We start from the raw sequence: 15745 nt of genomic DNA, 5'->3' as shown, positions 1-15745 counted from the left end.
CCCGTCTCGTACTGACCACAGGACATGTAAAATATCCTCAGTGGTAGACGGATCATGGGTTAGAATCCCCTTGCAGTCAGGCAAACCGTGAGAGGTTTTCCTGATTTCTCTCTTCCTGTAACTCAAATGCGAGTTAGTTCCTTGAGAAAGTCCTCCGCGAAGGCAAATTTCTTGATCCAGGAGTTCCCTTGTCTTCTGGATTGCGTTCAAAATTACAAGACTACGGAGTTGAACATTGGCAGTCGTAAACCCAAAATTAGGTCGGCTGTTCAACGACGGTTATAAAAAATAAAATGACTCTCCTTGCAGTTTGTCGCTACCTTTACGCGAACCCTTGTTACGTATAACGTTTTTGAACTTGCACATTTCTACAAAAACTGTCATTTAAAAAAATATCTGTGGCTTTAGATGTAAAACTAATTTCAGATTTGAAATCTCCACACCCGAATTAGGCAAGGTCAAGAATTTTAGCAATGCAACTAAAAAAAAAACTTCCCTCAGTATTATCTTTCATATACTCGGAAATTCTGAATTCCTCATCAACATTTAGTGCAGCGTTGGAGAATAAAGAAAGAAGGCCATTTCAGGAAGGAAAGCGTGGGCATAGATGTTATGTACTAGGGCAATATGAGACAGGTTCACTGATTAAAAAAAAATTACAATAAAGTGGTTAAAAAACAAAAGCATTTTTAATGCATCAGTGGGCACGGATAGTCTGTTTGGTATAGCATTGAGCCCATATCCAAGAGTCGTGAAATCGATTCCCACCGGCCGAAGACTCCCCGTGTAGTAAATGGTGACTGGTGCATGTTAAATCTATCGGGTCACAAAGTCCTCCATGTTCCCATAACAAATCATACATTTGGGGGTAATGAATTGGAGATTGATCGTTCTCCTGATTTAAATCGAAATTACGGCATGTGAATGAATAAATGTATGTATGAATGAATGGACCCGCCCTATAAACGGGCTGTGGCGTGTGTGTGACTGAAGTCATATTCTTGGCCATAGACGGTGTCATTGAAAAAAAAAAGAAACGCACCTTCTCCCTTAAATTCTCTTGGTTTCACCAAGCAGGCTTGCTGGTATTAGCAAGTGGCATTAGAAACAACAACACTGCATTAATTGTACAGACTTGCACAATGTGCTCGAATTGATAAGCATTTTCTAAAATATGTATGTGACTTTCAGTGAAATTGCATCGACAATCTTCTAGAATATATCTATCATTTCCCTCATGTTTGTGACGGCAACCGATACGTGAACCGATACAAGATTCATACATTGACAACAGGGGTCTTGCACACAATGTTTTTAGTTGCACCCTATACAAATAGGTCGAATAGAAATAAATCCGGGGACTGAGATGGCCAATGAACCGGTCTACTACATAGCGGCCCTTTATTTTCCTATTCCCTACTTCCCCACTAAACACTGATTCTAAATTTAGAATGACCCTTTATTTCCTCATTCCCTTTTCTCTAATTTATTTTTCGTTAATTTCATGTCTTTCGTGTTTTATGTACATAATCTATAATAAATTGACTACCTAACAGTCTAACAACTGTCTGTTTTGGGTTTAAACACAAAAGTTTTTGTAAGAAATACACTGGGGAATAAATCTTTTGTTGCCTATATACAAATACTTGATCTCGCTTAAGATGGGTGTGGGGATATTAATACCGAAATTAGAGCTGCAGATTGTTTTTAAATGACATTTTTTGACTATTTTTTTTCAAGATGTAAAATAAATATCTCTTTTTTTATTTTGGTTGAGTTTTAAAGGAAAAAATTATATCATCAAACAATAGAGTAAAGTGCAAAATCAAATTTCTGCAGAAATCCTTTAAAATGCATGAGTTTTTGTTTGTTGTATATTTTTCATTTATTTTGCCTACGTTTTCGTTACCCTCGAGTTGCTAAAAGTTTCTATATGAAACCAACTTTTCTGCAAATTTAGAATACTCCGTCGAAGTTACGAAAGATTAATTTTAAAATTATTATAATCAAGTTCCTTTCTCTGACTTCGGTTTTATTCCAATAAAATAAATTTCAATACAATTGACCTAGCTCTTAATTAATTATGGTCTCTCAGGCAAAGTTCGTTGCAATTGTCTTACTTTAACCAACTGATTATAAATCCGAAGCAATAGATATATTATAAATTAACCAACAGATTATAAATACGAAACAATAGGTATATTATAAATTAACCAACAGATTATAAATATGAAGAATAGTAGTATACCGTTAAGTCTCGAAAATATTAGGGGGACCGGAAAGTAAACGTTTCGGTGCATTTGATATTTGTTATCAAGATTTTATTTTTAATCAATAATGTATTCACCCTCATTAGCTACAACCTTTCAATGCCGGATAGAAAATGAATCGAAAATGGATCTTTGAGACTAACGAATATTTAATTTGCTGAAACGACATTACTTTCTGGTCCCTCTAATAGAATATGTAAAATGTACAATAAAATGAAATTCATATATATAAAAATATTTTCCAGAAATTTTTTCACACTATAGTTTAAGGATACGATTTTTTACTTCAAAACTCAACTAAAAATAAAAAAGGAAATAGAGAAAAAAGATATGTTATGTCTATATGTAACTATGTCTTTTTTAAAAGCTATCGAAATATTCTTAGTTGATAACACAGTCATGCAATACCAGTAGCTTAAGACTTTACGGCAAATATTTATTCAGTTATCCCATGTTTTCATGCCTTATAATTGAATATTTACACCTTCTTTCTTTTTATTATCATAAATGATAATTTTAAGCTCATTTATCTTAAAGCTTAAATCTTCTCGCTTTCACATACTTAAATTGCTAGGGATATTTAATATACGTTCCATCCACTGCTTAGATATCTTTTTATTACAATGATGTTTATAAGTTAGTTTAGATTTTTTGATCGAGGCATGAGAATTTTTAAATTAATTTTAATCATATTACATATATATTTATACATTGCGTCACAAAATTAAGAATTTTATTCTTTATCGATATCTGCTAAAAAAATGTGTAAAAGTACCGTACTTATATGGTAATAGCATTTCCAGTAAATAAAAAATAAATTTCTTCTAATAAAACTAAAATATATGACAATTGGTAATTTTTCCGTTTCAATTTTTCCGTTCAGGTGAAACTAACTAGTATTAGCATTATTTGAAGAAAAAAAAAGCACATTAACTTACCACGGTAAGCCCGTCAAAAGTTTAAAGCAAAAAGAGGCGCCTGAAATAAAAGCTATTATTTTATGTTTTAGTTCTATTGTTTAAGAGCTGTGGTAAACACGGAGAGGACTCACAGGAATACCAAAAAATTAAAATACTTAACCCGTTGACTTTTATTAAACATATTTTTCATGCTTTTTTCATTATTTTGTATTAATTTAAATCAACATAAGGGAATATTATTTGTAGCATTTTAATAATTTATGGTTATGAGATGCAGCATGAAACACCCGGCGTCTTTTTCTGCGTCACAAGAAAAATCTTCCAAACACGGCTCACTGCCAAACAAATTATTAATTTTTTTAAATTTGCACTTATTTACAATTATTTTTATCTAAGAGAAACAGTTACCGTAAACCGGGTCGAGTCTACCCATCCAGGGGCGAGTCTACCCATTTTAGTTTTATTTAATTTTCACTATTTTAAATTGCAAATAAAAATTTTTTTACCAACGGAGGACTAAGTTCAGACTCTAAGGAAGATGGCGCTGTAGTAGTTTGATCCGTTTTTATTTATTTGGTGTCTTTTTAACCGACCTGTTTAAACGTCTTTTGAAAGATTTGTATTGAAAGTCAGTAAACTTTTAGTTGGTGCTCCGTAAGTATATTATTATTATTACTATTTTCACTTTGGTTAAGTGATAAACTTATCTAAGACTAAGATTGCATTAATTTTATATGAAAAAAAACAAAAAGAATGTAAGTTTTGCTGTTGTAAACAAAAAGCCAGAATTCGCGGGGTGAGTCTACCCATTCGTATTTAGTTTTAATAAAGCATAATAATATAATTTAGAACTTTGTTTACATTAAAATTAAGTCATTTTAAATGAATTTGAGTATATTATTTTAATTCTGCATTGATAAATTTATCATTAATAAGAAAATTTATAGGTTAAATATAAATGTGAAAATAAAATATGTTTATTTTACCTATTTTTTCAATTTTTATATTACAAAATTAACTTTTTTTATTTAATGCAAGTTAAATAAATTATTATTTATAAATTATTATTATCTCCCAAAAGAATGGGAAAAGGATTTTTCATGATTCCCAATGTTTGAATTTCGATTTTGAATTTCGATTAATCTTTAATTATTATTATTTATTAATTATTTAATTGTAAATTTATATTAATTTTAATTTATTTTCATCAAAAATAATCAGAAAAAATGTTATTTTATAATGTTAATGAATATAAAAACAAAACTGTGATCAAAATGTGATAATCGATCAAATACTATTTGCGTTATTTTATGAATAAAAAAATGGAATATATAATAAAGTTATGAATTTTACTTCATAAATATCCTATATAGTAACTAAAATAACAATTTAATAGTAAAATTTGATTATTTACAATGTTAACATTCGTTTTAGTAGAATGGGTAGACTCGCCCCATACGAGAGATTTGTCAACAGTTCTATAAAAATATACAGTAACAGCGTAACTGTTAATATTTTCTAAAATCGACTTCACAGCTTTAAAGAGGGATAAATAGCGATTCCGAAACACCTATTAAAAGCGTTTTTTCTTTAATATTTACAAAAGTTTGACCACTTGAAAGTTGACAAACCGAAAAAATGGGTAGACTCGCCCCGGTTTACGGTACTAATCATTAGAATTTCTTTAATATCCAAAATCAATAATTGATAAATTTTGAATCTGAATAAAAAAAAAATCTAACTACTTTTTTTTGGATTTTATATTTTGGTATAAATGTGATTCCGATAGTCTAATAGATTTTTTTAAGTATCTATTAGTCTATTTTATGTAATTAACAAATACCAAAATATGTTTTTGCTTGTAATTAGAGCGTCAGAAAAAAGTACATAAAAGTTACACGAATGTCGCATCTGCGTCAAAGGGTTAAAAATAAGATATATTTACTTACGTGATATGTTAATTCCTGTAAGAGCAAGCATTTTTATGACAACTATTGGTATCCAACAAAGACAATCTGTAAGAACAATGAAGAAAAAACGGATAGCAAGTATAGTATCTTCATTTTGGCTTAAGTTGACCGGTCGAGCAGAACCTCGATTATGTTTAATTAAAGAAAACATGTTTCCATACAGAATAATAATCAGCACAACCTACAGAAATGAAAATAAGTTATTAAAAAAAATATTACGCTATGAAATGAATTACTTGTTATAATCTATATTTTTAAAAAAGATATATATTTTCTTTGAATTTATACTTAAAATTAAAAAAAGATTAACTAACGCGATGGCACGGTGATTAAGACACTGGAATGTCATTGGGAAAATTTAGGGATCGATTTCTGGTGGCAGCTTTAAAGCCCACCCAGCTTGTCTGGGAAGTTAAGGCGGCCGGTGCGCTATTCTACCTACAATGTCACCATCATGCTTCTGGTCATGATATTGTTGAGCCTTGTCTTAGCCCCAATGATCCGCCTCGCCTTCAAAGGGATGTTACGGGAATGCATTGTTTTTCTTCCTAGGAGTTAAGTGAACGATGCACTGAAAACTAATATTATCTCATTCAAATTTTTTATTCTTCAAATTTCACTTTAAATAAATTAAAATCACAAATAAACGTTATTTTATAATTGAGCAGCCAGTCACTATTTGAATCCGAGTTTTTCTGTTTTTGTTTCCTTTTTTATGGCATTTTATTCAGCAAGCTTCAGAAAATGGAATTTCGTAACATGAATTTCTTATCATTAAAGCTTTTTGTGAATTTTTTACAAAATCAAAAAAAAGATATTATTCACAATTTTGTTTGATTATCAATTATTTATTGCTTATTAAGAATTTAGAAACCGATATTAAAGAAACCGACTGCCTAAAATGTATTTCGCTTGTTGTTTTCTTAATCACGATAAATAAAACTGCTAAATGAATAAAATACTGAATTTCAAGAGCAATTCAAATACCAGACGATGCAAAGGATGAAAATGAAAGATATTTTGTTTTTTACAAATGTCAATCCTAATATGAAAATGTTTTAAAATAATCTATTTATCTTTAGATTTTTAAAATCTAAAACGGGACAGACAGAAAGAATACTTTAGAGAAGAAAAACAAAACTATTTTCTTAATTTATATTTTTTGTAGTTTTCTTATTCTTTTCATAGCAATGACATATTGAAAATATTTATCACAAAATCCATATCATCACAAATTTTATATTCCATAATTTAACTTTTGATCGAACTTCAAATGTATATTATGTCATAATTTAAAGAATATTGATATTGTTAATTAAAATATTGATAGAATTTCAAATATATTACGTGATAATTTAAAAAATATTGATATTTTTAATTAATTTTTGATAGAATTTTAAATCTACTACGCGATAATTTAAAGAATATTGACATTGTTAATTAATTTTTGATAAATGTCAAATACATTACGTGATAATTTAAAGAATGTTAACATTGTTATTTTACTTTGATAAAATTCAAATATAAATAAATGATAATTTTAAGAGTATTAACATCGTTAATTAACTTTTGATGGAATTATAAATATATTACCTGATAATTTAAAGTATATTGACACTGCTAATTTCAAAGTACTTGACAGATACTTACAGCAGGGAAGTTAATTCCGAAGAAAACAAATGCTGAATACTGCCAACCTAACATGAATGGATCATCAATATGCAAAGGAAAACAAAGTCCATTGCTTGTGTAGAATCCTTGTTCATCATACCAGTTAAATGCTGGAAGAATTGCCAGCGTAAAACCAACTGCCCAAATGACCCCTAAAATATTACGTGCACCAGAAATAGTAATGACGCGTATGTTGCTGCGAATACATCTGTACCTATAAAACAATTTATCTATTTATTGTATTTCAATTAAAAAGTTTCAACTTTAATAGGAATTTGTGAGACTTAATAGATACATTTTTTTACTTTTTAAAATATCGAATTACAAAAATATTTACATTTCTCCTGTAAATAATATGCTTAAAGCACATTGTTTTGCTGGCATTTAATATTTTACAGAATACGCTTAAGAATTAAGCATTATTTCATATTAAAAAAATTATCTGTGATATCCTTCAATTAAGTTCTCATGTTTAATAACTGAACTTTTCCATTTGAATCTCATTAAAAAAAAAAAATTTATTATTTTTAACATTAGTTTTTTATTTAACTAAGCTAGAAAATTTTGCTTGAAATTTAAAGGTTCTTATTAAAAATGTTTTATCAGGAGCGTAAATATTTTTATAGTGCTGCCATCTAGAGCATTAAAATGTAGTGAGATATATAATTATCACCACTGCAATTGGATTTTATCTGTAGAGTGAGCTTTTTTCTTAAAACAAAGTTAAATAAAATGAAGCAAAACAAGATTGGGATTTGACATATTTGACATATATACTTTACAGGCGCCGTTCATAAACCCTTAAAATTTTCTTTGCATTTAAAAGCAAAAATTTATTTCGATTTAACGTTAGAAATTTTAAAGTACAAATTTTAAAACGATAAACTAATATCTTAAAATTACAAGAAAAATTACAAAAAAAGTTTAACTATATAATAAACAACAATAATTTCTGTCGAATTAGACTCAACTCGCAGAAAGCGAGGACGAGCCAGAGAAAGAACGAGATCAATTCCTTAATGAAAATGTGTTAACTTAAAAAATACCTGATGTAATTCAGGAATAAATGCAATTGATTCATTCGTAGAATCAATAGAATCAGTCGTGAAAAAAATGAGATACACTTTGGAGTTGAGTTGTAATCGTGCAGAAATAGACAGTCGAAATCTCATGTACGTGAAAAATATTATTGAAATTAAACACTGCAAATACAAATGAGAAATTAAATTCACATATTTATACCACAAAAACTTTCTCTTTTTGGGCATTGATACTAAAAAAATTTAAATGGTTCGATATACTGCGGATTTGAGCTTCAATTTCATCTGAAAATGGCAATCGAAATATCATGTTTTTAGATTAAAGAAACTGAATATTAAGGTTACAAGGAACACTTTAACAATTAAATTCTTTCATTTGCTCAGGGAACCCTTCATTGTTTCGATATCAATATTTTTTGCAATAATTGATCTTTAATATAATATGATGCACTATAGCGTTAAGCTTCACTTTTGCTTGAAAATGACAGTTAAAATCTCATGCACTAGGGAAAAATATGACTGATTTTTGACGTTAAAAGGAACGATTTAAAAATGAGTTTCCTCCATTTGCACTATGCAGCCTAGATTATTTTCTCATCACACGTTTTTTAGCTGTCCATCTTTCAATAAATTGATGCATCAATTTCAGCTGAAAGTAGCAGTTGAGATCTCATATATTAGGTGAAAACAAGGCAGAATATAAGGAACAATTTTGAAATTAATTTCGAAATTCGCTCTTCGAAATAAATAATTTTAGCTATTATAATTTAATTGTGACTCAAATTTTGGTCACATTGAAAGCAATGCTAAAGGGATGACGAAAACTTTTAACACATGGTCACCAAAATTGACTGTGCAACACTAGCTGATTTAATCTGAGTTTTTGTAATAAAAATCGTTGATTTTTTTTCTTGTAATGGCTTGTAACATGAAATATTTCGAATTATTTAACTTTTAAATTACTTATAATATTTAGACAGGAAATTTTTGGAAAGTGATTTTGCAATCCGTGCTGCTGCCATCTATGATACGCAAATGAAACTAAAACCGCATATGTAGTTTTTTTTTTTTTTTTTTTTTCTAAACAATGAAAGTTTAAAATTGTATATAATCATATTATGGAGGTTATAAAATTAAAATCTTAAAATGAATTCAATTATCTTATCAGTAGGAAATACAATTCTTAAACAATAGGAAATTTTTCAAAAGTTATTTCGTAATTCGTGCTGCTGCCATCTATGACCTGCAACTGAAACTAAAACCACATTCGCAGTTTTTTCTTTCTTTTTTTTTTCTTTTTTTTTACAGTGAAAGTTTAAAATTATATATAATCATATTATGGAGATTATAAAATAAAATGTTAAATTTAATTCAAGTATCTCATAATATATACCAAATATGCGCTTATTGTAATCTGTAATTACAATTCTTACAATCCCCAGATGTTAAATTTCCTTAAAACAAATTTATAATTTCGATGAAGTTAATTAATACAAATTAGGTTCTCATTGTGCATTTTCTTTCCATTGATTTGCCCTTATAACAAATAAAAATTTATTGAAATTTTACCAAAAAATAATTTTAAGTGATACTTAAAATACTAAGAATTATCAAAAATACTAAGAATTTTCAAAAATTCACCTAAGGATGAATAACAAATCCAGGCAGCTGCTTAAAAACACGATTTTTTTTTTCTCTGAACACACACTTTTTTAAGGAATTTCAATAAACTTATAGGTGAGCATGACATGTTCTTACACCTAAAAAATGAGCGTTTTCAAAATGGCCTTTAAAGTGTTCTTCTTCTCGTCATTATTTCCAAACTATTCAAACTCCCATAATTAGCTATGGGCATTCATAAAACATAAATTACTAACAAAACAGTGTACGCAATTCAAAGTCATTATTAAATGTCTTCTCATTTTCTCGGTGTTAATATAATACGTGAGTTAGTTACATTTACAACGCTTATTTATGCGTTATCTGTTACTGAGGAATAATATAAGGCAAAAAAACATTCCAAATTGTTTTTACCCTTTTAGCTGAATAAAAAGCTGATTTAAGCCTCAAAGATTGAACGTATATATAGAACACAATCATGGCATTTAAAGCATTTTACTTACCGCTCAAAGGTAATAAGAGATAAAATGAGCACAGATACTTCACTGGAACCCATTGCTACAATTCCACAAGTTGTACAATGCCAACTAGACATCCAACCATGTGCATATTCATTATATTTATCTCTAAAGGATACATCTTGAGCACCAATAGCTATTAAATAAATACCCATCAACAAATCAGCAACTGAAATTATTTTAAAAGAATAATCTATGAGTATTTACAGCAAGATATATATTTATGAAACATTAAATGAAAAGCTTATTATAAAACAATGTCAAACCACAAGTAAGAGTAAGAAATAGCATTTAAACGATTTGAAAAAATATAAATTAAGAAATATGACACATAATTTTTATATTTTCGTATCTTTCAAATGCTTTAGGGGTTGGCGCCTCACTGGTTACGCGTTAAAAAAAAAAAGAAGATACGCGGTAGTTTCCTAGATAAAGTTTTTATGAAAGCAAATTTGCCTCTTTTTTGTTCCTTGATCTAGGAGAGTTCTATTTTTTTCTATTGGGAATTAAAAATTACTAGAATACTGAGTACTGCTAGGATTACTAGGATTAATCGTAACATTAAGGTTGTTTTTCAAAGTCTCAATCATATTATGAAATGACACTTTTTTGTGAATAATATGCTATTTTTATAACTGCTGCGAGTTTGCAACTGTTCTTATGACTGTTAGGTCAAGTTTAGTTCATCTAAGGCCAGCGCTGTCGACGTGTATTTTGAAATTGGCTAAAAAAAATTAGAAATTTTCTTTTTCTTAATTTTGTAGTGAATCGTAATAAAAAAAGTTCGATTTGAATATCTTAAAATTTTAAGAAGTGTCAAGCGATTTTCTAAGTAGTATTCTTACTTTTTAAAAGAAAGATCAATTTAAGAGGGGTTTTCCACAAATTTTATTTCATACTATTAGACAAGATTTATTAAAAATGGCACCTGTACTGTTGGGGATCATCGCCCATAAAAATATTGTTTCTTTCGTATGTTTTCTTTCCTTATACAATCGCATTTTGGTGTATGAACGTTTATTGTAAAGTATTTTCATTTGCAATTTTATTTTATTTTATCATACGAAATAATATTTCTAGAAAACCCTTTTATCATTTTTAGCTTTCTTTTAAAAGTATAAAAACTACTTAGGAAATTTCTGGAAACTTTTTAAATTTTTATGATATTCAAATCGAATTTTTTTCAATAGTTGCCAAATACGATTCCAACAAAATTACGAAAAAAATGCATACTTTTTTCCTCGCATGTGCAGTATAAAAGCACTAATTCAATTACTTATATTTTGTACAGTTTTTCAACAAATTTTCTTCACATTTTAAAGCAAACATTTTGATATAAATTTTAAATTGCTCTAAAAATTTTGAATAATTTTATTGAATATTTTTAAAGTTATAGCAAAAACAACTTAAGACAAAAAATTTGTTTTTTTGTAAGAATGTCCGTATCTCCATAAATATTTAAGCTACTATTACGAAATTTTAAGCAATTATTGCTTATAGTAACCAAAAATTTTTACGAGTTACAAAATTATTACTACGTTTTTTTGGCATAAACTGCGCAAAAACACTCTTATCAGTTGGAGATTTATTGTCGATCCCTCAAACTTTTAAAAGCTTTATACTTCATTGATTTGTATGAGAAATCATATGATCTAAACACTTTTGAAGTTATAAAATGAATCTTTAAGTATTTCTTGACAAATTTGAAAAAATGAATTAGTATAGAAGTGTTTCCATTATTTTTTCCACCCCCCCCCTGTGTATAATTTTATATATAGTGCTACTTACATGCTAAATTCTTGATTAATAAAGAAAGGATTTCGTCTTCTTTACGTGATAAAGCACGCCAAGATAATACAACTGTATTACCAATACATGTCATTAAAGCTACAATCCAAACAGACATCCTGAGAGCTGGCCACACTAATAAATGTTCTGTCGACGAAAGACCATCCGTCTTAGGAATACAAATTCGAACGTATGGGACGTAACTACAGTACAGAAATTTTTTGAAGTATCTAAAAATAAAATAAAAAAGTGAGAGAATTATTCAGAAATAACTTTAACTTTTATTTTAAAAAAAAATTTAGCATTTTCTCCATACCGTGTCATCATGATCTTGAAAATTTTTGGCAAACTTATCAGAAACCTTAAGGGTATTATCTTTTAACTATAGGTTATAAAAAAAAAATTTCGTAATTTTAAATTTATTCCAATTTAAACCAGTTTTGTAATAAAAAAAATCAAACAATTGCAAGAGTTATTGTCGTGAAATCGTTATAAAATAATTCTCGGAAGAAGAAAAAAGAAAGCAAGAATCCAGAACAATGGTAGCAGGCGATTACCAAAAACGTATGAATTTATTGCGAATCGATTAAGTATCTAATTCAATTTATTAATAGCTATAAATTTGTTGATGTAGTTAGTAATCGATAATTTTTTAGACGTTTTATTGGTTTAAAATAAGGAGGAGTTATTTTATTAACTTAATTTAAGCATTGTTCATATAAATAAATTTTGAAAAATACGAAAAAAGCAGTAATTATGACGTCATCCTAAGGAGATAATTTATTACCTTGCAGACTAAAACAAATTTTTGTCATTATTAAATTAAGCAATAAATAGTTGCAAAATTACTTTTGTGTAAATAAATTTTATAATTTTAAGAAAAATAAGGATAAATTTTTATTTTGATTTGCTCAAATAGTTCTATAGATATAACGAAATGTTCAAAAAGTGAAACAAACTTTTAATCTGTCTCACATTTAAAGCTTAGAGATCATATCTTCAATAGTGCGTCGATCTCACAAATTGAGAAAAAGTGAGAAAACAGAATTCAATTAAAAAAAAGTTTATCTAGATAAAATTATAAGAGTTTCTTGATTGTATTACTCAAATTATAGTTTATAAAAATTAAATCATCTCAAACCATGAAGGTTATTTAATTCTATGACAAAAATTAATCAAGTCGTGAAGCATGTATGCTGCATTCATAATTTCTATTAAAAAATAAATTTAATTTTTAAATTATATCACAAATTGTATATATCGGCACAAGATTATATATTGACTCTAATGCTTTTGTATGAACAAAATGACTCATTATTTGAGCAAATGATTCCAAAAATTGTAGGTTTTTGGAATTGCATTTTAATCTTCAATTTTAAACCTTTTTTTAAACATAAAAGCAGATATTTGAGAATGCTCTTTGATTAATAACAAATTTTTCATCATGACCGAACCTAGGCTTTGAAATTATGCCCTGCAAAATTTGAAAGCCAGTTTAAGCATATTTCTTAGAACATGCATAGGTACCTTTAGAATAGAGGTCAATAGCATTAATTTTTATTTACATTTTACATTCGCAGGTAGGATAGAAATTAAATGAAATATTATGAATATACGTAACAATATTTTCTAAACGTACAGCGTGAAATTAATTACATTTTCAAATGCAGGTTAATACTTACATGAATTCTAAACTAGTCAAAGGGTAGAAAAGTTGAATATCAATATTTTTGATTTCTAAACCACGTAAATCACTACAAAATACAAGATTTATATATATAAGTAATGGTTTATTTATTTTGTCATATTCATTGATAGTTTAAGAAGATAAATAAACTTACAGTGATTTCAACAAATGTAAGCCTTTAAATGTCGTTGCTGACAGTGATTTTATCATATTAAATTCTATATTCCTATAAAAAAACATATTAAGCAATTACAAACAGCACAATTTTTGTCAAAGTGTGATACTACCTGGATAAATTTACGAATATGTAGTCGTTTAAAAATTCACATTTAAAAAAAAAACATCATAAATTTAGATATCATTGTAAGGTTGATTTTATTGCTTCGATATTGTTTTCAAGTATAAGCATATAAATCATACAAGCTTGACACAATATTAAATTTAACTGTGCTAGTTTGCGCGCTACGAGGTTTGCATTAATAACTCTTCTCCATCAATATTGAATCTGCCTTTACGAAACAAGGCTAAAAAAACATTCTGAAATCGAAATCGAGGATAAATCATCATTCGCAAATCAAGAGTAGAGAGCGATCTCAAACCGAGAACCACTTTCTCAAGGCTTATTTTAGATTTTAAGACCATTACTGAAACAAGGTTTATTTGCGCAGGCCTCTCTCTCTCTCTCTCTCTCTCTCTCTCTCTCTATATATATATATATATATATATATATATATATATATATATATATATATATATATATATATATATATATATATATATATATATATATATATATATATATATATAAACACAAATTAACATGAAAAACATGAATAAAATAAAAATAAAAAACTAAATGGTAGAGAACCAAGAATGGTAAAAGCAAATAGTCGTTGTCAAGACACATCTAATTGCCATAAAAAATGCGATATTTCTGAATAAAGAATAATTATCCTAAGATAAAAATTATTCTTTATATGTGTCGATATCGCAAAAAACCTATTGTTGTAAAAAATCATGAAATAAAAGAAAAATGTAAAAGGAAATCAAACTTACCGGCGTGAATTAAAACGCGGTTTAGGTTTAAAAGTACAATAATAAAACAGTTAACAAAAATCGCGAAGAGGTAAAAAATTGCTCATAGCTTGAATCGAATATAATAAAATTAAAAAAAAACATTTGATCGAAGAAGAAGAAAAAAATGTTTAGGTAAAATATTAGTGCTGCCATCTATGAGAAACAATTAGTAAAAAGGTAATAAAATTGAAATAATAATAAAAATGTTTAACGGATTGAATAAATTAGCAGTCTTAAAAAAAAAAAAAAAAAAAAAAAAAAAAAAATCATTAATAGGGAAATTAATTTAAAAGTCAGTCTGTCAGGATAGAAAGCCGTTTATAGACTTATCCTTCATTCATAAAATCTAACATAATTTTACAGAATACACATATCCATCTTTCATAGGGTGACTTATTTAAAAATCAGAGCCTGCATACAGGAATAGAAAACCGTTTATAGGTTTTATTCTTCATTCATACAACCTTACATAATTTTAAAGTATACACGTATCACCTGCATTCATTTGGGGTGGTTCTTTACGAACCAGAGCCCATTCCACTTATACAAAAATAAAAATAATTAAATAAATAAATAAATAAATAAACTGTTTATTATACTGGACAATTAAAATTAAATTAATTTTAAGAGGCTACAAATATTAAAAAGTAACTAAAAAATATTTAACTAATCCAGTATAAAAGGTCATACATCCAAACTATTCCGTCCAGTGGCTTTAGGAATAGCTTATCATAGTTAGTTCCTACCTTGAAAAAATCAGAGCTTATTCTTAAAACAGAAAAATTAAATAAAAATTAAAAATTAATGTACCAAGTTTTTTAAGATTTTTTTAAAATAGAAATTAAGAAATGAACTAGGAAAATGGCTATTAATTAAATCGTTTTTATATATATCAGTATCTAATAAAAACTCGTTATAGTTAGAATTATTCCTGTAAAATCTATGAATTTGATTGGCAATAATATTAGAAAAAACCTTATTGGCTAAGTTAGAGTTGAAATCTATGCATTTTTTAACTGGAAATTTAAATTCATTTCTTTTGTCAAAAAGTTTAAATGTAATATTTTTATCTGCATTAATATTAAGAGTCAAATCTAAAAAATTTGCTGAAGAATTACTATTATTTGTTTTATTAAGAATTAATTCATTTGGATAAATATGTTTTGCTAGAATATCGAAATCAT

General features: G+C 27.5%; 1 protein-coding gene across 1 annotated transcript in view; it reads right to left on the bottom strand.

Moving 5' to 3' along the window:
- The window catches only part of LOC107437108 (uncharacterized), a 67266-nt gene that overhangs the window by 2320 nt on the left and 49201 nt on the right, over positions 1 to 15745 (bottom strand). Inside the window, exons 13-18 of the mRNA XM_087155350.1 lie at positions 13639 to 13710; positions 13480 to 13551; positions 11798 to 12027; positions 9995 to 10178; positions 6811 to 7045; positions 5140 to 5341 (exon numbers count right to left, since the gene is read on the bottom strand). Coding sequence (XP_087011476.1) covers positions 5140 to 5341; positions 6811 to 7045; positions 9995 to 10178; positions 11798 to 12027; positions 13480 to 13551; positions 13639 to 13710 — 995 coding nt within the window. The remainder of the gene's footprint in view (positions 1 to 5139; positions 5342 to 6810; positions 7046 to 9994; positions 10179 to 11797; positions 12028 to 13479; positions 13552 to 13638; positions 13711 to 15745) is intronic.

This window comes from Parasteatoda tepidariorum, chromosome 11, assembly GCF_982258835.1.
Source record: "Parasteatoda tepidariorum strain Cologne lab strain chromosome 11, Ptep-v5.0, whole genome shotgun sequence".
NCBI lineage: Eukaryota > Metazoa > Arthropoda > Arachnida > Araneae > Theridiidae > Parasteatoda > Parasteatoda tepidariorum.
This window is presented reverse-complemented; position numbering and strand designations above follow the sequence as displayed.